Source organism: Lepidochelys olivacea (genome assembly GCF_965140295.1).
Source record: "Lepidochelys olivacea isolate rLepOli2 genome assembly, chromosome: 19".
Lineage (NCBI taxonomy): Eukaryota > Metazoa > Chordata > Testudines > Cheloniidae > Lepidochelys > Lepidochelys olivacea.
Window position 1 is genome coordinate 8270145 of NC_140429.1, and position 26169 is coordinate 8296313.

General features: G+C 44.5%; 1 protein-coding gene across 1 annotated transcript in view; it reads right to left on the minus strand.

Moving 5' to 3' along the window:
- Nucleotides 1-15326, minus strand: part of MYOM3 (myomesin 3) — a gene marked incomplete at its 5' end in the record, with an annotated part of 59650 nt that extends 44324 nt beyond the window's left edge. The window contains 6 exons of the mRNA XM_084652153.1: nt 4283-4371; nt 5162-5257; nt 10328-10485; nt 11831-11990; nt 13916-13990; nt 15220-15326. Of these exons, the coding sequence (XP_084508279.1) occupies nt 4283-4371; nt 5162-5257; nt 10328-10485; nt 11831-11990; nt 13916-13990; nt 15220-15326 (685 nt within the window). The remainder of the gene's footprint in view (nt 1-4282; nt 4372-5161; nt 5258-10327; nt 10486-11830; nt 11991-13915; nt 13991-15219) is intronic.
- Nucleotides 15327-26169: the final 10843 nt, after the last annotated feature.

Consider the following 26169-nt stretch of genomic DNA (forward strand, 5'->3'; position numbering starts at 1 on the left):
CATTGGATTGTGCTATATCTTTCTCTGCTAGACCGAAGACCCCATTATTAAATATTTGTTCCCCATGTAAGTACTTTTAGACTATGATCAAGTCACCCCGAACCTTCTCTTTGTTAAATTAAATAGATTGTGCTCCTTCAATCTATCACTACAAGGCAGGTTTTCTAGTCCTTTAATTTTTCTTATGGCTCTTCTCTGAACCTTCTTCACATTTTCTGACTGTTGTTTAACATCCTCTTGAGATACTAGTGGAATGGAAAGAGTGATAGAATTGTGGTGTACTGAAAATCGTGTTACAGTTATAAGCTATCACTTTAATTCTCATGGGTTTCAGGGGCTCTGTAGGAAGTGTGCAATCTGGGTTTTTCAGCAGTCAGTCTGCAAAGAACCAGCCTAGAGGAAGGTGCAGTGAGTTGTGCCTCAATCTCTGGAGCTGCCTGCTTTCTCTATGCTTGTTTTTGGTTCTTGCGTGTTAGTATTCTGTATTTTAAGAAATAAAGTCATGTTTAAATTGCAACCTTTTAGACAGAGCATTTTATGTTTTTATCTAATTTTTCTGTTTGTATGCTGTGAACATAACAAGAATCATTTGCCTTGTTCTGTTGTCACACCTGTTTTTTTTTTTTCTCACAAGCAGGGTTTGAAAAGAGTGATTGGGAGAGAGAACGAGGGCGGGTACTCTGTGACCTTTCTCGTGCATGTTATTCAGACCACCCTACTTCTGCTTCTCTCCTTTGGAAGCAGTGGAAAGTGTATTTTCCAGTGCTGTGTGCTGCTTGTTTTCATGCCACTTCATCTATCAGCACCAAGTCAGTTTCATGCCCCTTGCGGAATTTATTGCCAATTCAGGGCAGTAAATCAAGCCAGTTGGAATGTATCCAATCACTCATGGAAGGATCTTGTTTCTGCTGTCTTTTCCCAGGATCTATTCATAGTTTTAAGCTCCTGATTCTTAGAGATATATGGCCTGATTTTCCAAGGCACAGAGACACTAAAGTCAATGGGATCTGCGGCTACTCTCACCACCTCTGAAAACCAGGCTAACACAATAAGTCATATAAATACTGCAGTGTGGAATTCCTTCACCATGACAGCCAAACTTTCACTCACACGTTTCCTGCCTGGACTGCCCAATAAATTGTTCTTTATTACTTTCTTAGCTGCAAATAAATGCCACAATCCAATAGACTTTGCACACTGAAGCCCATGTGGTTCCATTGCTTAGCTTTCGGGAGTTCACCTTTGCTCTGTTTGGATGGTGCAATGTACAAGAGTTCTTGGCAGAAAATCATGCTGTTATGTGTGCTTTTGATTTGCATCTCAGTTTGATTTGCACTCCCGGGGGGCAGATGAGAGAACAAACAACATGTGACAGATGGTAGCCACATTGCTTAATGGAAGGGGCTTAGTTACTACAGTGATGAGCCTGCTATAAGAACCCAATAGTATGGAATAGTTGTACACCCCCGAGCTTTTTACATACTTCCTGCATTAGGATAAGAATTATCCAGGCTGGTCCGCCATGCAAACTAAGGGCTGCCATTGTTATTATAAGTAGAGTTGGGTGAATACCAGCAAACTGAAAAATTTGTTAATTAAAAAAAAAAAATGGTTTTGGGTCAAACCGAAAACATTTATCCAATTTTTCTGCAAATCAGAAAGTCGAAAAAAAATTAATTTCAAGTTGAACAAAATGTTTCATTTCAGTTCCAAGCACTTTAAAAATGTTTTTGATGGTTTGAATAAAAAAGCAAAGGAAATTGTGAAACAGAAAGTACTTTTGCACCAAAATATGGAAATGTTTGGATTATTTTAGGGGGTTTTATCACCAAATCAATTTGGTGAAATTGACACAAATTTGCAAAACATTTTGGTGTTGCCAAATCTGCTTTTTTTGCTTCCCCACCCCCACAAAAAGCTTTGTGCATAACATTTTGCCCGGTTCTAATTATAAGTGAATATCTGTCTGCAACTGGAGTGTGTATGTGCATGTGTGTATGTGCGTGCGTGCTGATTCTGACTCATGTAGGGCACTATTTAACAACAGATTTTAAAGATAGCATAAACAAAACATGACCCTTAAAATTCTTTGGGCACATTCTGTTCTTGTGAAAGCTGAGTCTACAAAGGAGATCCAGATTTTATCAGTGCACAACATGCAAAGAAAAGGAATGGTGATAACATGGCCGAGGATGGAGTAGAGAATTTTTTGAATCATATATACTTTTATAAGACCCAGCTTTCTGAGTAATCGACCAAGCTGGCTTTTGCATCTCACATTGCCACAGAAGCTCATCTCTCTCATACCAATAAGACCTTTGAAGCAGTCGGTTCACCTCCTATTCCAGAATGGTATCAGTTCCCATCTCTGTTATTCTATTGCCCATGTCAGTCTCACTGAGCATGTTTAGCTGTCTATAGTTCTGTAGGTCTATTCCAGTCCAGGTTTTTATGACAGCATTGTTTTATATATAGATTAGAAATGTCAAGGTCTAAACAATGACCCCATGAGATGCCATTGCATATTCCCTAGAGCGTGGCATAATTTCCCTTTGTAAGTACCAGCACTTTATTTCCAGTTGTTTCCCCATGCATCTGGCTTTAGCTTGGGCAGAATCTTGCTGTATATTTGTCTTGCTATAAAGGAATTCATAAAAAGGGTCCATGCAGCTTATCTTGGAATGACAACAGATACAGGGAGAGGAGAGCCCTGAATGCTCTTCTGTTGGGTTACACTCGGCAACGAGAACTGTGTGTTCTGTGAAGCTCTGCCTGGAGAGAGATCTGGGAAAAACAGTGCTCTCAAACTGACATTCAGAAAAAACAACTAGATCCTCCACAGACCTGCTGTACTTTGAACTGCAGGGCCTGGTAGTATCACTACAGAAGGGGTCAGCAGCCAGACACAGCACACCTTCACTGCAGTGGTGTTAGTCCACTTCAGGGCTAAATTCTGGGCTGTGTCCAGAAAGGGTCTGAAAGATTTTGGCTGAGTCTAGAGGGGCCACAAGGGACTGAGGCAGAGTAGCCATCTTTGAGGTGTATCTGGGCAGGCCCTGAGGGAGAGGGCCTGACAGGCTCTGACAGAAAGGGTGTGAGGGAGAGATTTGGCCTGAGTCCAGTGGCCTGACTGGGAAGCCAGTTCCATAGCGACTGCTGGTGTAGGAAGCACTGATTCTCTGTTGTGGTCTCCAGAGTATTGCACTAAGCTGCTACAAAACAGCATTTCAGAAATTAAACAAGGGCACCCAGAGAATCGTGGCAGTGGCCCTTGGCTGGATCCTGCCAACAAGAAGTCCCTATGGCCCAGACTGACAGCAGTCTAAAGGACTGGGGGATGAGAATGGGACCCTGACTCAGAACAGCCAGGAACTTCAGGCTTCCACCCAAAGGCTATTGCAGAGGCAGAAGGGGAAAGAATGGTGACAGTCAGACATAGGCTAAGCTAGATCCCTGGATTATAAATACTGGGTCTCATTGTAACATGAGTCCAGCCATTTTGATTTCTGTTTGTTTAAACAGAACACACTCTAGTTAAAATCTTTTTAACTCAACTCCTGACAACAGCAAACACCAGGAGAAGAGCTCTTTCAAAGAAGGGCTATTGCTGTTAGACCACACAAGCTGACCCTGACCATTTGCATGAAACTCCACTAGACAAACTTCCATGCCTCTAACCAAAGTGATCTCACTCCCTGCTTTAAATAAGAGAGGAAATAAAACCATGAAGAAAAACAATCTGTAGGTAGAGTGTTATAATAAAGAAAAAGTGTGTATGGAAATAAGCTGCTAGCAACTCTGCTTTGCACATGTTACGACTTAGACTAGGGAGGGATAGGTTAGTGGCAAGTCAAATGAGTACGAACTAAGGCTCAGATCCTCAAAGGTATTTTGATTTCACTGGAAGGTAGGAGACCTAAATATCTTTGCGGCTCAGGGCCTAAAATTTTGTGCATAAGAAAAGTTAATCTGATATGGATTTTCTTTCTGAGGTTTGTAGTTAATTTACCAACAACCTTTCTGATGGGTTGGCTATTTGTCTCTGTAATGACAATAGAAATTGTTTTATGGACAGTTTACCATGGAAAACATATTGATTGATGCTTTTTAAATATATTTTTTAAATCCAATTGTTCTTCCCTCCTACCTCTCCCCCCATCTCGAAGGCTTAGCTAGACAACCCACTTCATCCCCTTGTTCATGTGTATGTGGTTAATACAGTAATTTCTTTTAACGAAAACAAATAGAAGAATCCATAAAAAATGTTTAAAAGGAAACTTACTCTGGACAAGCACCGTAGCAAATGAATAGGCCTCACCATATGGATTTTTAACTTCGACACTGTATTCAGCAGAGTCTTCCAAGGAGCATCTGTAAGAAATGGTTTGTTTTTCCTTTTAAGTTTCAGTCTTTGATGCTTCCGCTCGAGGGTTAACTCTGAGCAGTGCATGTCAATAGGGGTTGGTCTTTAAGACCAAAAGTTAAAAGAGAAGTCTTGTTTTTTGCCAACTCTTTTTTGGAATGCAGGAGTCAGGCATTATTGACACTTAGAAGTCAAATAATAGAATTATAGAATATCAGGGTTGGAAGGGACCTCAGGAGGTCATCCTGCCCAATATATTGTTCTTTTGATATACAAGGAATTATGCACATAAGGTGAGATTCTCAGAATAAGGGCCTATGCATCACATTAATTCCACTGAAGACCTGGCCTTATATATATTACACATATATCTTGCAGCCTTTTTGTTTCTGTAGAAAGGTATCAGTCCATCCAGATTTGTACAGTGCCCTGAGTACACTTAATGCCAAAATGATGAGGTATCCCTAATGTACTGTAGGAAACAAAGTAGAGTAATGAGGATCTGCAATAGATCATAGAGATTTTGCATCTACCTCCATTTATACAGGTTCAAACAAAATAAAATAATATTTAAAGCCCAATGAGCTATTAGAAGTGTTGGGTCAACCTCACAATGGGCAGAGATTTGGTCCAGGTAAGTTCCTAGAGCCCTGGAGCAAGGTAGTGGAGAATCAGACTCCAGATGCATTTCCAGTCCTCCTCCAGCCCTCTTTGTTTTACAGAACTGGCCTGGGAATCTCAGCAGACCAGGCCTTGCTGCTAATGAAGAAGGAGCTAAGCAGAAGGTCTGTACATTACCTATTGATGTCTAGTGTGAGCATGCCAAACTTGTTCTGGATCCTGTATTTCCCTGCTGGAGCCAGTCGGGGATCAATACGGACTCCATTTTTATACCTAGTTGAATATAAAATGACACACTGTTCAAGAGGGATGTTCTAGTTTAGATGAAAATTAATGGGTATATTTAACAGCTTGTTTTCAAAGTAACACCATCAGCCACATATATTCCATGGGGCACAGCAGAACAGGGGAGTGGACAGCTGGTCACAGCTCTCTGATTCTCTGCCCCAGCACAAGTTAGAGCAGTCTCAGGGCTGCTTTACCTTGTTCCACCTGGCTATGGTTGCCTAGGGACCAAAAAAGCTGGGGATTGCCAGAGTGCATCACTCTCCAACCACTCCACCTGCTCGCTGCTTCCTACCTCATTTGTTTCCCCCCGCCCTCACTCTGGTGGTTGCAGGAAGGGAGGTATAGGAGCTGGCTTTTTTGGTTCTGACTACTGCAGACATCTGGCTCCCTTTGCACTGCTGGAAAGGTGCAAAGGGACCAGAGTAGGGAAGTTAATCTGCCCCCAAAGCCCATCTGAAACTTTGACAGTAGAGGAGATTTTCCCCTAGTAAAGTAATTGAAATTAATGTTTGACTATTTCAGGCATTTTCATTTGAGGACAATCAATTTGACTGTCAAACTGAGCAAGGACCTTGGTGCACAATGTGTGAAATGTTATTCCTGGCCTCCTTGTTGTTTCTGCCCGGCTGTTGTTAACAGTAACTTCTGCAGACAATCCCAAGAGATCTCAACAACATTTTCCATCCTGTGAGTTTGTAACTAAGCAAAGCTCAGTAAACAGAAAAGAGTCACTTCATATTTCTCAAATTTTAGGGGCCAGGGCAGTTTAATCCCAAGGCACGTACGGTATCCTGACTGTTAGTCCAGCCCTGATGGCGAATGTCCAGTGTGTCTGCACCTGTCTAGTGCATTGGAGAAATAGTCTCGTCGGCTCTAAGATGCTGGCCAATGACTAAGATTCATGAGCACAAGCTGGAGATGTGGGGGCTTTAGCACAATGATCCACTCTCCAAAGCTAAGTTCGGTATTGGTACATAGGTGACACTGCTCTGACAGCTGAGATAACTCTGGAGGGAGTGAATCAAAGAGGTCACATTCTGAAAAAGTTTGTATGGAACCGTCTTTAAGAGCAAATGTAAAGCCTGTTCATAAACCTCCCTGAAGCTTGTAACGGGCTAGAGGAATTGAGTCAGTTCCACCAATGTACAATTCTTCTTGTTTAGTTTGCTTATTTGTGTAACTCGAATAGCTCTAGACGTGGATTGTAAGCTCTTTGGGGCAGGGACTTGTTCTGTGCTTGTACGGTGCCCAGCACAGTGGGACCCTGGTCCATGATTGGGGCTCCTAAGTGCTACTACAATACAAATAAATAATAAAATAACATTGCCTCACTTAGGCATCTCTGGAGTGCTCAGTCCTACACTCTGCATTGGATACAAGGGTTTACTACAGTTTATGGGAAGACTATAATGTAAACTAAAAAGGCCATCTCCTCCTTTGAGTAGCAGCCTATTTGTAGAAGTCTCCTGTTCTCTCCCCTCTAGCAAACCTCCCCCCAGGTCAAAATAAAAGCAAGGATGACGTCCAGACCAGAAGGAAGATTAGAAACAACAGCTCCTAAACTGGAACATACTAGGAGTTTCTTGAAATATTTTGTGTCATCCTTTTCTACAGATGAGTAAATAAATAAATAATCCCTGATCAGAGTCAACAGAAGCATCCCGTCTATACAGCAACAACACCCCTGCTTGGAAGAAACATACCTCTTATCATTGCTTACTCTGGAACAGCTGATTTTCTGCCACCATCACACTGAAATGCTACGTGGACTGTATATATGTGGGCTAAATCAACAACTAATTTGTCCCACCGAGATAAGATATTTGCTAATGGGCATGAGCCACAGAGTTTTGGATCCAGATTCAGTACTCCCCAGAGTTTGAGGGTGTTGGTCTCTGAGGTTTTGGGCTGGTTTAATCTCTGCCAAAGAACCTAGACTTTTGGGACTTAGCCTGACCACTGTCAAACTTGTTAGAGAGAGATATCATAAATTATTTTAAGAGACTGCAGGAGGGCTTCCTCTAAGTATCAAAATCTGTTTGTGCTGGGGGCTCATTTACTTCTGGTCTGAGGCCAAATCGAAAGCTTTAGGGAGTAGTCTTGTTATTATGTAATACGTTCTAGTACACAACTATAAAGGGCCTCAGAGTCTTCCCTAGCTCGGCTCAGAACTTCTCTGTAACACGCTGTGTTTGAACAGGTGTAGGTGGTGCAGCAGCAGCATGGGAGAAAGGGCGAGACCTTTCCTTCTATTCCAGAGGAGGGAGAAGGAAATGTTCTTTCGTTTTCTGGTGAGAGCTTCCACATGGAAATCAGAAGAGGGTATAACCAGGTGGGAAGGAGGATCAGAATCAGGCCCTTTTGAAACAAATGAGCATTCCACAACTGCCTATTTGCAGACACCAGAGTCTGGGGTAACAGCTTTTCCTGCTCCTCTCCAGTGCTCATACATACCTCCTCATACCCAGGCACCTCCAAACTCAGAACGCATACAGAGATACATAGGCAACTGCCCCTGCACATGCACATGCCTGTGTCCTGAGCCTGATATAATTTACACTGGCATTTATCAGGAGTAATTTCACTGAAGTCCCTGGAATTACATATGTAAGCCTCGCTTGCTGAGTGTAGCCCTGTCTCCCTGTAATGGATGAACCATGCTGAGATTCTTATAGCTCAGGCAGTAGACTAGAGGCTCACGCTTTTAGGTCCATAAGTCCTGGGTTCTATCCACACTGCTGACAACACAGTCAGAGGTGCTGGGTTATACACTGGTGAGAGTTCAATATCAAGCATTCATCAACTGCTGAGACTTCATTTCCAGGATTGTGGTCTCTGATAAGAGCTGCGTCAGAAAGGCCACAATGGGTGTAGGCAACAGGCCTGAGCTGACATCCATTGGAGCCAAATGGCAAAGCTCCCATTTGCTTTAGTAGTGCAGAATCTGGACCCATACGGGCCTGATGCTTACTTACACTAAGGCCCCTTACATCAGTTTGGCATCGATAAATAAGAGAGGACTGGCTCTTCTGCCTTTACTTTGAGAATGTGAAACATTGGTTAAAAGAAAAGGAGTACTTGTGGCACCTTAGAGACTACCCAATTTATTTGAGCATAAGCTTTCGTGAGCTACAGCTCACTTCATCGGATGCATACTGTGGAAAATACAGAAGATGTTTTTATACACACAAACCATGAAAAAATGGGTGTTTATCACTACAAAAGGTTTTCTCTCCCCCCACCCTACTCTCGTGCTGGTAATAGCTTATCTAAAGTGATCACTCTCCTTACAATGTGTATGATAATCAAGGTGGGCCATTTCCAGCACAAATCCAGGTTTTCTCCCCCTCCCCCCCCACAAACCCACTCTCCTGTTGGTAATAGCTTATCTAAAGTGATCCATAAACCAGTCGGAGAACACTTCAATCTCTCTGGTCACGCGATTACAGACATGAAAGTTGCGATATTACAACAGAAAAACTTCAAAACCAGACTCCAGCGAGAGACTGCTGAATTGGAATTCATTTGCAAATTGGATACAATTAACTTAGGCTTGAATAAAGACTGGGAGTGGCTAAGTCATTATGCAAGGTAACCTATTTCCCCTTGTTTTTTCCTACCACACCCCCCTCCCTCCCCTACCCCCGTTCCTCAGACGTTCTTGTTAAACCCTGGATTTGTGCTGGAAATGGCCCACCTTGATTATCATACACATTGTAAGGAGAGTGATCACTTTAGATAAGCTATTACCAACAGGAGAATGGGGTGGGGGGAGAGAAAACCTTTTGTAGTGATAAACACCCATTTTTTCATGGTTTGTGTGTATAAAAACATCTTCTGTATTTTCCACAGTATGCATCCAATGAAGTGAGCTGTAGCTCATGAAAGCTTATGCTCAAATAAATTGGTTAGTCTCTAAGGTACCACAAGTACTCCTTTTCTTTTTGCAAATACAGACTAACACGGCTGAAACCAAACATTGGTTAGTCTTGCTTATAGCCCAGGAGAATTCTCTCCCTGGGGTGGGACTAGGGTTGCCAGGTGTCCAGTTTTTGACCGGAACACCCGGTCAAAAAGGGACCCTGGCGGCTCCAGTCAGCACTGCTGACGGGCTGTCAAAAGTCCGGTTGACAGCGCAGGCAGGCTCCCTACCTGGCTCTGTGTGACTCCCGGGAAGCTGCCGGCATCTCCGTGGCCAATGGGAGCTGAGGGAGTGGTGTCTGCCGGTGGGTCTTTCTGGAGTCTAGTTTACCCAGAGAGGCCATTAGGGTCAAATAAAACCTCCACTGAATTGTCAATATATTTCCCCCCCTGTCATTTGTTGAGTGAATCTGGAGCTGGAGGGAGCAGCGAGTTTGATAGCCCTGGTGGGTTTGGTCTTCTGCTTATGCACAGAATCGATACAGCAGCAGGGCAAGTTCTCCATGCCTCATGTCATTGATATGTGAATCAGCCCTGCCTCAGACAGCTCAGTGGGACAAAAACCACAACCGTTCTCTCTCTCCGGGGCCCATTGGATCCTGCGCTTCTCTGCTGAGACTGCCTATCAGAGGGCAAAAAGAAAAGGAGGACTTGTGGCACCTTAGAGACTATCAGAGTAGCAGCCGTGTTAGTCTGTATTCGCAAAAAGAAAAGGAGGACTTGTGGCACCTTAGAGACTAGAGAGTAGCAGCCGTGTTAGTCTGTATTCGCAAAAAGAAAAGGAGGACTTGTGGCACCTTAGAGACTATAGAGTAGCAGCCGTGTTATCAGAGGGCAGTTTCTACTGACTGTGCAGATGTTTTCAGACCTGGACACCTTGTTCTGTGGGAGCCGCCCATTTCACAGAGCGTCACCAGACAGTAACAACTCCCAGCCAATCGGGGAGGGTATTTGAAGCACTGACCCAGAAGGGAAAGTGTTTTCTGTATTTTCCGAACACCGTGTTCCCCTTCCCCCCACCCTTTTAGAGCTTTCTAACAAGACACAGCTACTCCGCTCCTGTTTGCCCCTCAAAGTGCATACATGCTTTGTATCCACAAGGTCAGCTCCAGTCATCGCCCCCAACTCACGCACCAGGTGACCTGCGGTGGAGGGGAAGCCAGAATGATACATGTAAGCTTCACCCCCATTCTCTCCCAGACTGCATGAACTCTGAGTGGGATCCAGATCAAGGGGGGCCGGCTTGAAAGCAGCTCGATGTACTCTTTCTCCCGCTGGGCCTTCTCTAGAGCCTAGGGCAAGGATTGAATGGACAAGGACAACAGGATTATGTTCTAACGATGCAGGTTCTTTTGAAGAAGAGGCATGTGTAAATGGCAACAGCCTTCTCCCATTGCAAAACGGCAGGCTGCTCCCACCCAGCAGAGATCTTGGCTCTGAAGTTGATTGGAGTGGTTGTCAAAACAGAGCTGCACACCACTTTCATAGCTTCACGAGGGTGAAAGTTTCCAACCCCAATACTGGTGGCAGATGCCTTCTGTTAACAAGCTGAGAACAAACTGTCCCAGAAGAGACACTTTCTTGAAGGGGCATGCAACTTCTGAAAGCCTTTCTCCTTGCTGGATTTAGTGACAGTAAAGAAATAAGGGCCCAATCCTCAGCTGGAGTAGCTCAGCGTTACTCTGTTCATTTCAAAGGGCTGTCACTAAGTTACACCAGCTGAGGATCTTACCCTGGCTCTACTGGAGTGACAGCAGGTGGAGAGAAACCTCAAATCTTGCTTTTTGGGCAGCTACTTAGCCCCTTAATGTTAGAGAACTGTGGGGATCTGTTAACTCCAAAGACAGTGTCACTGGTGGAAATGGCAAGGAAAGACAGGGCTATGTTTTTCACTCCATTACCCACACAGTGATTGCTTTGCTGGAGTGCCTGGTATGGATGTGGTGGCTGTATGAATGGTGCTGGCCTCAGCCAGCTTTATAGTATTTTAACCTGGGTGGAATGAAAAGTAGGTAGTTTCTGGGGTAGATTTTGAAACACTCATCACTTGTAAGAAAATAGCCAGAAATTCCCCCTCTTAGGACTATGAGGTTACCAGCCTGGATCAGACCCATCGTCCATCTAGCCCAGTGTCCTGTCTCGGACAGTGGCCAGCCCTGGCTGCTTCACAGGAAGGTGTAGGAACCCCTTCGCGACAGATGTTGGTAATCTGCCTCTACATTCGGGTTATATCTACGCTACAAATTACTTCGGTATAACTTACATCACACAGGGGTATGAATAATCTCCACCTCTGAGCGATGTAGTTATACCGACCTAAGTGCTGGTGTAGACAGTGCTATGTCAGAGGGAGAAGTTTTCCCACTAATTTAGCTACTGCCTCTCATGAAGGGAGGAGTTATTAAGCCGACAGGAGAGCTCTCTCCTGTCGGCTTAGAGCGTCTTCACCAGAAACATGGCAGCTGCACTGCTGCAAATGCTGTAGTGTGGACATAAGCTAGGTCTCAGCCTGATCTCCAGTAGCTAGAGATCAACTTAAACCCTGAAGCAAGAGGTTTAATATCCCTTCCACATAATGCTTGCTAGCATTAATTGTTATAACTCTGGATATTCTTGCAATCCCTTTGCAACTCTGACCTTCTTGCGAAAGGCCTTCCGATCAGCCTTCACGCGCAGGAGCCTGCAGTTCCTAATGACCGCCTTCTCCAGCTTTTCCATTTCATTCCCAAACCGGACTCTCTTCTGACCCCGCTTCTCCAGCTCTATGATGGTAGCTTCTCTCCTCAGCTTGAATTCCCTGCAACAGCCAATGTTAATAAAACAGCCACAACTGGTGAAGTCCTTTGTGAGTTTTCATTGCACACACGCCGGGCTAAATCTATGCAGGTCTATAAGGAAGGACACTCTGGTACCCACTCAGCAGTGGGCATGGATGGGATATTGCTATCTTAAACTCTAGAAGCCAGACAGTGCTGGCATGATGGGTTGTTATACACCGTGGCACTAGGAGGATGAGGGTTAAGAGTCGTGTGTAGTGTCCCATAGAAATTCCCTATTGCGGTCTCTGGAGCTGTGGTTCTCTCTGGCTCCCAGACTAACTAAGACTATGCTGCCCAGTCTCCTCTAAGTCCTGGCCTGGAGCAGCCAGCTCTAGGAGCGGCTGCTAACTGCACTGCAGAGTGGGCTCAGGAATAAGGGCACAGCTAGCCTCAAATCCAGTACGTATTTATTCTGCCACCTGCAGCAACAGATTTCCATTAGCAATGAGTGTTTTGTGCTTGAAGACAGCAAGTGACAAGCACCCCGACCTGAAGCAAAGTGGGTCCAAAATGTTCCGACAGAACAGATTTCCTTCGGAAAATGCTGATTCAATGAAATCAAAAGGTTTCATGGGCACATCCTGACGGTGTTGAATTTTCAGCGGACAATTATTGAAACATTTTGTTTTGAGAAGGCTGAAACATTTAACTTAGATGTTATTGTTTGGACTATTCATATTGTGACATATTGTCTGAGCAGAAATGGTAAAGTCCAAACCAAACATTTTTACCCTATAGCAACAAAACATATCAGAATATTTCGTTTTGTGAAAAAATCTGAAATTTTGACCTTTTGTCTCAATTTGGGCTGCAGCACGGGACAGAAATTGTGTTTTTCAACTAGCTGTGCCCTGGGGGTGCTTTGAGCTTGCCTACTGCATGGTACTTTGCCTACTAATGACTTGGATTCCCTTCCACTGGCTGGATCTGGCAGCGTATATACTGAAGCTTCACATCTTCAGAACCCTTTGCAAACATCCACGGATTAACCCTCACCACCTCTTGGGTGGCTAGTAACTGTTAACCCTATTGTAGAATGGGGAAGCTGAGGCACAGAACAGCTGAGTAACTTCCCCATGGCTACATAGAAAACAAGTCGAATTAGAAGCCAGGAGTTTCTGGCTTCTGGTCTTGAGTCAAGTAGCCCAAGCAGCTGCTCTGGCTCTATCCTGCAGCCCTTGCTTTTCTGACTTTCTGGTATGTTGCTAGGATTTGTCCCATAGTGTTTCCTTTCCAATGAGAACTTTGGAGATAAAGATTCTTTCTCAAACTTACTTTTACTTGCCAGGATGGAAAAATGAATGGGGTGTATAGAGAAACATGAATACACCAAGAATTTAGGAACCTGAGGCTAGGTCCTGCACCCGGTGGAAGTCACTGAGAGTTTTGCCATTAATCTCACTGAGAGAAGGAATGGGCCGCAGGTCTCTTAAAAATTCACCCAGGCATTATGAAAGCTGTACAATGTGTCTCTTGATCCTATGGGTCCATCTCATAGCACTCTGCACCTCCCAACAAGGATCTCCAAATGCTTTTGCATGCATGCATGCATTGATTAATTAGACCTCACATCTCCCCTGGGAGATAGAGGAGGATTGTTATCATCAGTTTTGGGATGGGAAACAGAGGCAGGGAGAAGTGAAGTGAAATTGTCTGAGGTCATGCAGTCACTTACAGAGCTGGGGATAGAACCAAACAGCATTGGCTCCCGGGCTCTAACTACAAGACACTATACCATATCCACAAATTGCCTTGCCTGGGTAAATCTATGGTAGTAACATTACAAGGTCTATTATTGGTTCAAATTAAGAATTATTGTGAATCTGTGCATCTTCTAGGTACATGTGATCTAAATCTAGCCCACTCTATACAACCACAGTAGCAATATTCATGTCAGACCTACCATGATACTTCTGAGGTCAAGGCGAGGGCAGCTGCTATGGATAATTCTGAAACGGTGAAAGTCTCTTCTTCCTCACTTCAGGTGGCAGATACAGAAAAATAATTCAGATCATGTTGAATAGACTCATAAAGAAAATGATCCCTGGACGTACATGTCCAGCAGCAAGGGTCACATTTCCAAAAGTGCCTGACTTAGGAACCTAAGTCCCATTTTAAAAAGTGACTTAGGCTCCTAAATACCTTTGAGGATCTGGGTCTTAGAAGCCTCATTGGAAGTCAATGAGAATTAGGCTCCTAGGCACCTAAGTCACTTTTGGAAATGTTACCTCAGTCTACTTTGCTTGGCCCATTAGACCATCCAACCATAGCCATCTTATGGAAATCACTTTCAGCCATGACTAATCTGGGCTGGAGTTACAGCAGTGAATGAAAAGAGAAAGGGCCCCAGGCCCAGCTACTCATAGGCATTTAGGCCCTTAGCTCCCATTCATTTCAGTGGGAGCTGGGTACTGTAATACCTTTGGGAATCTGGGCACCCATTCCACCAAACTCAAAGCACAAGAGAGTGAAGGACCATGCTTTAGAGTGAGTATATTGAGCTATAATTTGAACACTGAAGATCTATTTCAGTAGCCCCTAAAAGAAAGATCAACAAAGGTATTTGCAATTATTCTTCTTATAGTTTCTCCTTGGACATTTAAAACAGAAATCTGGACCTTTACGGCCTTTCCCCTTATTGTAGGCACACAGGCATATTATTGTAGTGTCTTTCACATGCGTGAGGCTGTGCAGACACTAATTTCATATTATAGAGCCACTCCTGAGGGCTGGGCTGCACACACTAGTTTATTATTGTAGAGTTGCCTTTTGGGCTGGTGTCCACATATGCAATGGTTTATAATTATAGGGATGGCTTATGAGATCTGGGACCAACAGACAGACTTGTTATTGTAGGGTTGCTCTTAACATCAGCTATTCTTCCCATAGAACTCCATCTACTTACTTACTTCATCTACCACTCTCTGATGGGTTGGGATGCAATGTTCATAGATTGGCACACACAGCTCTTTAGGGCAGGCAGTAAAGAATCAGTTGCTTATTTGAAACCACAGTCCAGGTTAGGCAGCACAGGACGTAGCTGGGTGTGTTGTATGAATAAGTGAACAAGGCATTCTATTTATTTCACTTATTGATAATCCCTTGACTTACCACCAGTCCCTTGACTTGCCTAGGCCTGGCTGATTCACTGGGACCTGACTCACTTCATCATAAACTCTTTGACTCATCACTAGCCCCTTGACTCACCTGGACCTGAACTTTGCCTTTCTTGTGGTAGAGGTCATCTGCAAGCTGCGTTGGCTCTCCTCCTTTTGCTCCTCCTCACTGCGGTGAAACAGAGTCCGAGTTTCCATGCTGAGCACTCACAGAGGGATCTTACCTGCCAGAACAGAGTCAAATACACCTTAAGCCCCCCTTCCAAATGGGCTGTCTCTGACAGTCCAGGATAACCCTTCATTTGCACGTACAAATAAACACCTATTAACTTCAATGAGACCAATCTCAAATCTTTAAGACAGCAACTTATTTCTGGTTCCTAAGCATCCATTTGCTTGCAAATGAGGGATTCCCATTTTAAAAACTGGGGCCAGCATCTGCCTTAAAAACAAAGCAGTGAAAAAAATATTTCTAAAAGATATTCTCTAACTCAAACAGAAGTGCTGGGCTTGATGCAGAAGTTACTGGGTGAGGTTCTCTGACCTGTGTTATGCAAGAGATCAGAACAGCCCTTTCTGGTCTTAACATCTATGAACAATTTTGGTTCCACAGCAGTGAAATCAATTCTTGGTGAAAAATAAAAATCTAAGAGCAGAGGGTCCTTCAAGAGCCTTTAAAAGTAACTGGTGTCAGGAAAAGAACAATAAATAGCTAAAATCCAGTCACTACGTTGATTGTTCACGAAGGCCCGATTAAATCGGGGGGGAGTCTTTCCACAGGCTTCCATGGGTGTGGGATCAAGCTCCAAAATAGCATTCAGACACTACAAGGAGGAGCCTGGTATAAAACCTAGATGAGCCAGATAGGGTAGATGAGGTGGGATAAATTAAACTAAAATAGGTTTGATAGACAATCTTAAAACATGTTAGAAAGTCATCAGAGTTTTGGACTGGAATCCATAGGCACAAAACTGAAATCTTTTTAAATCCAAGGGCACCTTAAAATGTGCTAAAAGAAAAGGAGTACTTGTGGCACCTTAGAGACTAACCAATTTATTTGAGCATAAGCTTTCGTGAGCTACAGCTCACTTCATCGGATGCGTACTGTGGAAACTGCAGAAGACATTATATACACAGAGACCATGAAACAATACCTCCTCCCATCCCACTCTCCTGCTGGTAATAGCTTATCTAAAGTGATCACTCTCCTTACAATGTGTATGATAATCAAGTTGAGCCATTTCCAGCACAAATCCAGGTTTTCTCACCCTCCACCCCTCCTCCCCCCCCCCGCCCCAAACTCACTCTCCTGTTGGTAATAGCCCATCCAAAGTGACCACTCTCTTTACAATGTGTATGAAAATCAAGGTGGGCCATTTCCAGCACAAATCCAGGTTTTCTCACCCCCACCCCTCCTCCAAAAACCACACACACAAACTCACTCTCCTGCTGGTAATAGCTTATCCAAAGTGACCACTCTCCTTACAATGTGATTATCATATATGATATCAAATCCTCTCGTCTGTTCTCTTTGCTAGAGGTGGAAATGTGGGGGGTGAAAAATGTGGCTACTGGCTCTGGTCCATTTCCTCCCATCAGCTGCCTAAAAAGCTAAGCTATCCCTGCAGCCCCTCCTCTGGGAATGTGCAGTGAGCTGCTTTTAAGTACTGAATAAATGCCTGGGGATTAAATGGCACCAACTTTTAAAAGGGTATCCCTTCCTAGCCCACCCCACCTACAGCCTTTCCAGAAACCCGCTTCATGAAAGCGAACAAGTCCTCCAGAGTAGCCCTGATGTGACTAATACATGAAAGCTAAATCAGTCTGGGTCACATACAAATTACAGGATTCAATGAATGGGTAGGAAAAGACTTTGGTTATAAAAGATTTGGGGTAGATTTTTCAAAAATGCTTAAGTGGATTTAGGAGCCTAAGTCCTATTTTCCAAAATGACTTCGAACTGTAAACACCTGAATCGGAATGCTTTTCAATGAGGCTTAGGATCCTAAGTGACTTTTGAAAATAAGATTTAGGCACTTCAGAAAATGTTACCCTTATTAATAATATTCCTTGAAAACCCATGCAGTTAAACCTGTCACTGGCTCATTTCAATGGAAGGAATTTTTCCCTAGCTATTTTGGTTTGGCTTTTAGTTTATTGCATTTCTAATCCTAAAACATTATTCAGCCAGGAAGATACAGATTTGATACAATTATGTTGCATTAGTCTAATTCTTTTAATAAGCTGTTTAAATGTTAATGTAAGTAACCTGCTTAAAAATACCCCAGATGAAAACTTATTTGTCATAGGGAACTCAAAATATCCCAACATGCAAAGTAAACTATAGAATTATCATGTCACTATTCCATCAGTAGAACACAGCTTGAGAAGAGGCTTCCCTAGACAGCAAAGGAAATATAAGGAAAAGAAAATAAGACCAACCTTATTTTTCAGAAAAATGCTTCTATGCTCTTTAAAATATGATCTGAACTATATTTCAGCTGAAAAATAACTACCAGGCATCAGCTATGTGTTTCCATGGTCTACACATAAATATTGTTTCATGTTTGCTTTTATTTTACTTCAGTTTTTTTCCTCGATCGTTTTGAATTAACGTTCAATGCTCTGCAACCTAAGGTCTTCTGTAGAGACATAGAGCTTTGTTCTGTTAAAACATAATGCCAGCTGTATTGCAGCCGACTGCTTTCCAGTCCAAAATGCAATGATCTATTTAGAAAAAACTACCAATGAATGGATTCTTGCCGGAAAAACAGTCTCAGAAGGAAAAGACTGGGTGGCGGGTGGGGGGGGGTGTTAGGAACCCTTTCAGGCAAGAGACACTCAAGAAGCATGAATTATCGCCATGTGCAAGTGCAATGAACGCTTGCAATAGCTGATGTTGTTATAAAAGTCTTATAAGTCTTGTATAAACTGTAGCCTACTTACAGATAAGCCAGATTCACCCAGAGAGGCACCAGAGAGAGTGGCTGTCCTCAAGAAAGATAAAGGACAAAGGACCGTTTCCTTTTCCCTGCTGATGACATTAAGAATGACTGCTCCCAAAAGAATGTGCCCTATGGGTATGTGCCCACCCTGGAGTCTTAAATATAGCATTGTGCCATAGCATTGCAATGACAATGGGGGAAACTATCCATGGTTTTCTTTACAATGTTTAAACAGGTTGCTGCACTGGCAGCTACTTGCAAAACCTTTTCTAGGTCAAGCAGATTAATGCTATTATCAAAACGGTATTGGGGGGGAGATGCTGACAGATCTAAGGGCATGGGAGCATAGCGTTACTCATTGCTGATTTACATTGGGCAGAATTTCACAAAGCCTCTAAAATGAATTGAGAACATTTTAATCTCCCCTCCTGGATCTCCCATGTGTTAGTGGACAGCTGCTGAAACTCAGTTACTTTGACATCTCTTTAGTGAATGCCAGTTCCAGCCAATTTGCATGAAAATCTAATTGGATCAGGAGCTGATGGCAGATCTGTGTTTTGATTGGCTTACAGCTGTCTCCATTTGTGGAATATATTACATAGTTCATTTGTCTGATACTTTTACAGTTACTGGAAAATCGAGGCCTGCCTCATCCAAGTGGATCAGTCTTTCCATCCGTTGAATGCCAGTCACCATGGTATCTGAGAGTTTTGTGCAGAATAGCAGAGCCATCTAACAGAAATGATTGATTTTACTTAAAAGTCTGGCCTGAGTTTCAATAAGGACCAACTGCTGCCACCCCTGCGAGGGACTGGCGATGTGTTCTGTGGTCTCAGATCCTGCTACAGAAAAAGAGATGCAGCTCTGAGAGTGGCTGGCTTAGGGGGCTGCAGGAGCAGATTGTCAATCAAGCGCTTCCCAGCTGAATCCAGTTGCATCCGTGTGGCACTGCTCAAAGCAGCCAGAGTTGTGAATTGGCGGAGCGCTGCTATGTACTGCCATGGCATTCACCAGCCGAGCTTGTGCACTGTACATCCAGAGAACGGAGCTACGGGCATGTCTTTTGAGTAGATCCTTTCAAAGTGAGATTTGTTATAGGGGTTTCTTCGGACTCTTAACATGAGCCTAGAGCTTTCTGTATTTCACATTTTGAGGTAAGCTCAGTGAATGCTGGTGCTCTTCAGAGGCCAGGCCAGTGCCAGCCATTCAGATCTTGGCTCAGCTGGAAGTCACGTGTTGACTCTCTTCATTTGCAAAGACACAAACGTGCATGAGCAGCAGAAATGTTCTGATCCCACGGAAGTGAATAGCCCTGCTCCGCACCAAGTTGCAGATGCCTTGCAAGTTCTCTCATATAGTTCTCCCACTGCACCCATCTGAGCTGCCCTGAAGCAACACACTCTTGGCCCCTTCTGAATAAACATGTCCATACTGGGAGGCCAGGATTAAGATCATTAAGCCTATTTTACTGGATCTCCTAGGCCTGCAGAGATGGCAAGTCACAGTGTTTTCCTCTGGGCCATCTCACTTGGCCTGCATCCTCGAAGTTTGGCGCTTTCCAGATGTTGTTTTAGTTAGTCTTTCCCAAGGTGCAGCGGCTTAAATAAAACTGAGTCGAAAATGTCTCCATTTTTCTTCTCTTCAAACGTGACCCCTTGAAAAGATTAAACAAACAAAGAGCATGTAAGAGAGAAGCACCCAACGCTTCATCTCCTGCTATAGGGACACATTTCAGGTTGCATTGGTGACAATCCATTGTAAGCTATGCCCAGGGTGGCTGGCACAGGGAGTGGCTATGTGACAGCTTCCTAGATATAGCTGAGAAACTAAAGATGTAATGCCTTTTTGTAGGGTTACAGATAGCACCTGCCACGCTGGTATCACTAAGACAACTGGCATGACAAGGCTTATCTGTCACTACCATGACATCTGGCTGAGAATAAGTGAGGCCTTTGTTGCGAGGCAACTCCAGCTTTTATTGTCTTCTGAGGCCTAAACCCTCTTATCCCCCAAAGCCAAGGTAAATGCGAAATGATCTCCAGTTAGTGAGGAACAGCTGGCTAGCATGACTTACAGGCCTTTGGAGCGACGTTGAAACCAGGCTGTTTATCTGGAGCTGGCCTTCAGTGGAATGGAAAAGAGCAGGCTCAAATCATTAGGCCGTTACCACAGCTTTTTCCATGATGGATTTTATAACAACAGCTTCAGTAAAATTAGACAGGTGTAACCACCCTGCCCCTCCCACCCCAGGAGAATGGTTTCAGAGAGAAGACACTTCCCCTTCAGTTCATAAAGTGACTCACCAGACAAGCATGTATCTCCTGCTGGTTTAGTATTTCAGGGCCCAAAGTACATGATCATGTCCTGGGTAAGCTGTGATCAGAGCAGGGGAGTGGGAATATCTCTATCAAGAATCCTTTTATAGGGCTGGATCCAGAGTGTCTTTCCGTTTACCTCAATGGGAGTAGATCAGGCCCACGTGCATTACAGTTCAATCTTGTCTCTTCCCTGCCATGAGGGATACAACAGGGAAAGAAAGATGAAACAGTGTTTCAGGGTGCAAGCCTGGGATTTGAGAGACCTGGAGTCCATGCACAGTTCTGCCACAAGCTTCCTATATGACCCTAGGCAAGTCACTTAGGGCCTGATCCAAACTCAGTGGGAGTTTTCAGTGGGTGATCTCCCACTAGGCACCTATCTGACTCTCTAAACACCTAAATAGCTTTAAAAATCTGGCCCTAAATCTCTCTGTGCCTCAGTTCCCCTTGGACAATGGGGCTAATAGCACATCCCTGCCTCAGAGAGTGTGGTGAGGATAAATACCTGCAGCAGATAGCAAAGGGACTGGAAAAGGCTGTTAAATAAAGTGCACAGGCTGAATTTCTCAACGGGTTCTTTTAAAAGCTGTTGCCGAGATGCCCTGCCCTCCCGCATTGTGCTGTCCCTGCTGATCCCGCGTCTTGGGTTTTGTTTCACAACACCAGCCAGCATGACAGCACAGTGGCATTTAATTATTCCCGGAGTAGCATCGCCTGGAATGCTGCTGACATGAGATACCCAGCCTGCAGGCGACGACACTGAAAAAAGAAGCCCACATCACTGGCTTGAGCCGGAGCCGTTGCCAGTGTGGGAGCTGGCTTCACAGAATGTTACTGCTTCCGACTCAGCCTTTTCCTTGGAAACAACATGTTAACAGGCAGCTGGCCTGTTGCAACATCTGCAGCTGTAATTTCCTGGGGGAGAATGTTCTGCTGGCGTCACAGAAGCATGGGATTCATGAGCCAGTGCAAACGGCGTCATTAAGGAAACAACAGTCCAGATCAACTCAGTGGCACCAAATGGTGTCAGCAAAGGCAGCACAATAGAAATGTCTTCTACAGGCTGATAGCCTGCACCTTTGCCGCACTGCTAGACAAGCTCCTGACGACAGCACTTAGCTCAGGAGCAGTTCTAGAGCCAGATGACCCAGGGGCTGACTCATGGTGGGTGATGTGCCTTCAAGCGAATAGTAGAGAGGGTCAGAAATTTTTCATCTGAATGGTTTTATGACAAAAAATGCTGTTTGCATCCAAATGTTTCCCCAAAATGCATTGATTTAAATTAAATTTCATTTTAAACACCCTCCCTCCCCACAAAATGAGGCATTTCAATAATGCCAGAAGTTCCATTTCAACACCTATGGAATTTTTCACAACAAAAGGACTTCTTCAAATGAAATTCATTGTTTTCTAGATAACATTTAACAAAAAAATTAAAAAGAAAAATCAGAAAATTGGAATGAAATGTTTAGTTTTTATCAAAATGAAATGTTTCGATTGACCTGAAATCAAGTTGTTGGTTTTATTTATTTTTTTAATCTCATTACATGGAAAATTTTGAACTTTTTGTTTTCAGACAACAACAAAAATTCTTGAACTTGCGGAACTTCCCACTAAATGGAAAATCCAGTTCCTACCCACCTCTAGTGACAAACTCCTAAAAAACTTGGCCTTAATGACAGCCTGGCCCATCAGGCACGCCAACACTGTTGTGTCTGCTGTTGCATCTGCCCCCATCTCCCTGGGCTGTGACTGCTATTTTTCTTCCCACCCAAATAGAACTTTTTCGGGTGCAGGGTGGAGTAGGGAGAGAACCTTTGCTGGTGCTGCTAGTAAAAGAAACATTCAATCCATTTCTTGTTCCCTTTGCTGCTCCCCTTTGCATGTAATCACCGTTATCCTATCTCTCCAGTCTCCCCGCCCCAGTCTTCCGTCTGGATGCAGCACAGACCGGTAGGGCAATTCTGGGCTTTTCTCATTTGAATCGTTGACATGCACTATGGACCGTGTAGCATGAACCACTGATGGGGATGTTAGCTTTTTCACCACACAACAACTTCGTTCTGGGGCAAATCTTGGGGACTTTACTCAGGCAAAACTCCCATGGAATTCAGTGAGATGTGTACCAGAGTGAGAACTAAGGACAGAACTCTTCCTCAGGATTGTAGGATCTGGCCCTTTAAGACGGTCATCGCCACCACCAGAATTGCAATTTGCCTATTACAACGCTTTGTGCCAACATGTGGCTTCCACGCTACATGTGAGCTCATGCTAGGCAGGACCCCTCCTTTTCCCAGTTCCCTTGTTGCCAGCATAACCACGGCTAAGCCCTAGGGTTAGAGTCAAATTGCAAAACCACACTAAGGCAAATGGAATGTAACCTTTGACCTCATCTCCCTCTGGGCTGAAAAAACATGTCAAACTGCTCCCCATGTTTTGAATAACTCATCTCCCCACCGCACTCATCAACTGAACTCTCCCCACACCACCCAGAGAAGGGCTTTGCTTATTCCTACAGAAACATCCCATTTCTCCCTTAAAACTGACAGCATCATGCGCTCAAATGACTTTCCCTCCACACCTGTTCCAAATCACAGGCCGAGCTTGCTCTTCTCCCCGTTCCAAAATAATTACCCACTTGGTTGGTGCTTTAGACAATAAAGTCCACCTGTGTCCTACGCTGCGTGCGTTAGCAGCTGCTCAGTTTACTGCTGGAAAAAAAACAGATCGGGGGCACCAGCTGCAGATTGCCTCATATTGTTACTCTACAGGAATTTCCCCCTCTGTTTAGGTTAGTGCTGGAGAAAAGATGCTGAAGAGAAGTCTCTGGAGACAGATTTTGTTTAGCAACAGAAGAGATACAACAGTATATGCTTTCCTCCCCCTGCCCTGCTAATGTCCCTTACACTCGACCCAGGCCTGGTCTACACAACCGGGTTAGGGCACTGTAAGCTGCCTCCTGTCGACTTTGTTGTGGAAGTCTCTTCACTGTGTAAGTGCCTCTGTAAGCTGATAGTAACACCGCCTCCTCGAGCGGCGCACAGTCACTGTCACTGTAAGTAGGTCGACGCAGTGTCAGTGTAGACACTGATGGGTTACTCACATCGCCTGTTGCTGGCTTTCAGGAGCCATCCCACAATACCCCACACGGTCAATGCATTTGACACAAGCGCTCCTGGTGAGGACGCGCACTGCCGCCATGAGCCAAGTGCGTGCACACGCCTGCGATGTAATAACTGCACTGGTTGCACACTGAGGTAAGTTTAGTCGACGTAATTTTGTAGTGTAGACATGGCCCCAGGGTGGCTCCTCCCCATGGCATTTAAGGCAAGGAATGTACACCACAGGCCCAGCCCTCCTCCTGCCGTCTCTTCTCCATCCTGCAGCTGGTCTCTGCTGAGCTTCCCTATCCCCACTCAGAGAATAGCATGGGGACTCCATTGGCACTCGGTTCTTGTTCAGTGGGGAAAAAATCTGTTGGCTCCAGGGAATAAAAGAACCAAGTGGAATCTGAGCAACCACTTAGGGTTTGGTCAGGGACCATGCTGAACTATTGAAAAAGACAAAGAAGGATGGTTTCGTTGCCCTGTCGGCACTGAAGAGCACAGTGGACAAAGGGGAATTCGGTTTCACTTTATTGCTCATGTCTGAAGCTTATGATCATAAATTCACTTGAGGCTGTAAGGAACCATAGCTGCAAAGCAAACATTCCATTCCAGGGAGCAGCCTCTGGCTTTGTAAGGATCGTGAACCCAGAAGCAGAGTGAGTAGCTAGCTGATTCTTTTACAGAGATGGCACTTTGTCATATGCCATTGCATGCATGGCCCAGTGCAACTCAGGAGAGAATCAGAGTAATCAGAGATAAGAAACTTTTATTATAGGAAATATACATACAGCCTCCCCTCACATAGCCAATGCAGCGTTCTTGCTGCCTCATCCGCTTCCCAGCTCAGCCAATCTGAAAACATCCCTTTTCTCCCTTGCCTCTAAATCCTCTTTCCCTCTACTCTTATTTATTGAAGTCTGTAAAGCTTTGGGCAATGTGCTTTGTACGGCAAATACTAGCCAAATTAAGCTTCTCCTGTATATTACTGATCCCTTAAGTATGTCTCCTAGGACTTTGTCCATGCCAGTTTCAAATGATGGGGCTTTCACTCCCCTTTCCCTTGGGAAATGACTCTCTCTCGACCTCACACTCAGGAAGCATTTGATGAGCCGGTACCAGAACTGTAAGAAAGAGGAGTTTGGCTTAAGTAGCAGGTTCCAAAGAAAGGGCCAAATTCTGAAGAGTAGCCTGGAAGCAGGTGTAATGGATCTCTCACCAGGCACATGCACATCCTTATGTGCCTGTATACTTCCTGAGAGCATCTTTGTGCTACCTATTACGAGTAAGAACGGGGTTAATTTTTGCACAGATGGCTGTGCATAGAGATGTGACTGGGTGAGAACATCTGGACCACCCCCCTGAATACCAAGTCACACCCCAGCAAAGCCCTCACTGGCCCCTGTCATGGAAGCCCTGAGTAGTAGCCTGTCTGTGAGAGGGTCAGTTTTCACCCTGTCTGCCCAGCACTGGCTTCAGGTGTATTGAAATGCCCCTGTGAAATTGGATCCTGACGGTTGTGGCTATGACCCCACTGCTTGACGTGTTCATCTTGAACCAGCAGCAAATCCGAGTCACTAGATTGTAATTGCTGCTTATGGGGGTGCGGTGGTGGTGGGGGTGGTGTCAATAGAAATCACTTCCGGCCATTTGGGTTGGAAGAAAAATCTGTCACACTCAGAGATGCTAATAAAAGGGTCAGAGAACGGGACGTCGCGCTTGTAACATTTCCAGAGTGTTGAATGACACCAAACATTTTAAATGACAGATTCTCAGCTCACCTTCCCACCCCACATAGTAGCCTGGGAGTGTCTCTCTTGCCCCACATTGCCTTTAAAGCTTTAGGGTACTTTGTGCTCCCTATTCCATCACTCCCAAGCCTCATTCAACAGCCTTCCTTATAGGGCTCAGGAATAGGAATGTTTATAGATTTTGAGGACACATGGGTGCACTTGGAGAATTTTACCTTTAGCTACCTTGGGAAGTGAATGGGTTAGGACATGGGCCTAAGTAATCAATTTGAATAAATAACCTTGTATGTAGGTACTTCTAATTCAAAAGATCCCAACTCACCGTATAGACAATGGGCCAGAGTCTGAAGAACTTGACTCAGACCTTATCTCAGGCCAAACTCTTATTGACTCCAATGGGAGTTTAGAGTGAACAAGGGATGTATAAAAATGGAGTAGGGCCACCAGTTGTTGGCCATAAAACATACAGTACCAGCTACCTCTGGAGTGCAGGGAACCAGCTGGCCAGCCTGCCCAGGGCACACTGCTCATCAGTGGGGAGAGAAGAAATTTTTAGTTATGGAAACTGGGGCATATCCCTAATGACTCCCACAAAAAGTTCCAAGGGCCCTTTGAGCCTCCACGCAAAGCAGACAGAACTATGGCTCGTGCTGACGCCACAGATGCAGGTTCACTGCCTGGAACTCCATTTAGTTCCCTGAAATGCACACAGGGTTGAGCTCGCTCTGCCATGATTTGAACCCCTGGTTGCAGAGAGTTTCCAGCAGAGACTTAGACCACTCAGGCTGCCTCCTTAGCAGTATAGAGCTGTAACTATTGGATGTAGAAAATAAGCAGCTAGCTTATGTACTGGAGGAAGGAAGGCCTTGCCTTGCTATGAAAATGAATGGTCATAATTCACTTGCTACAGAGAATGAGGGATG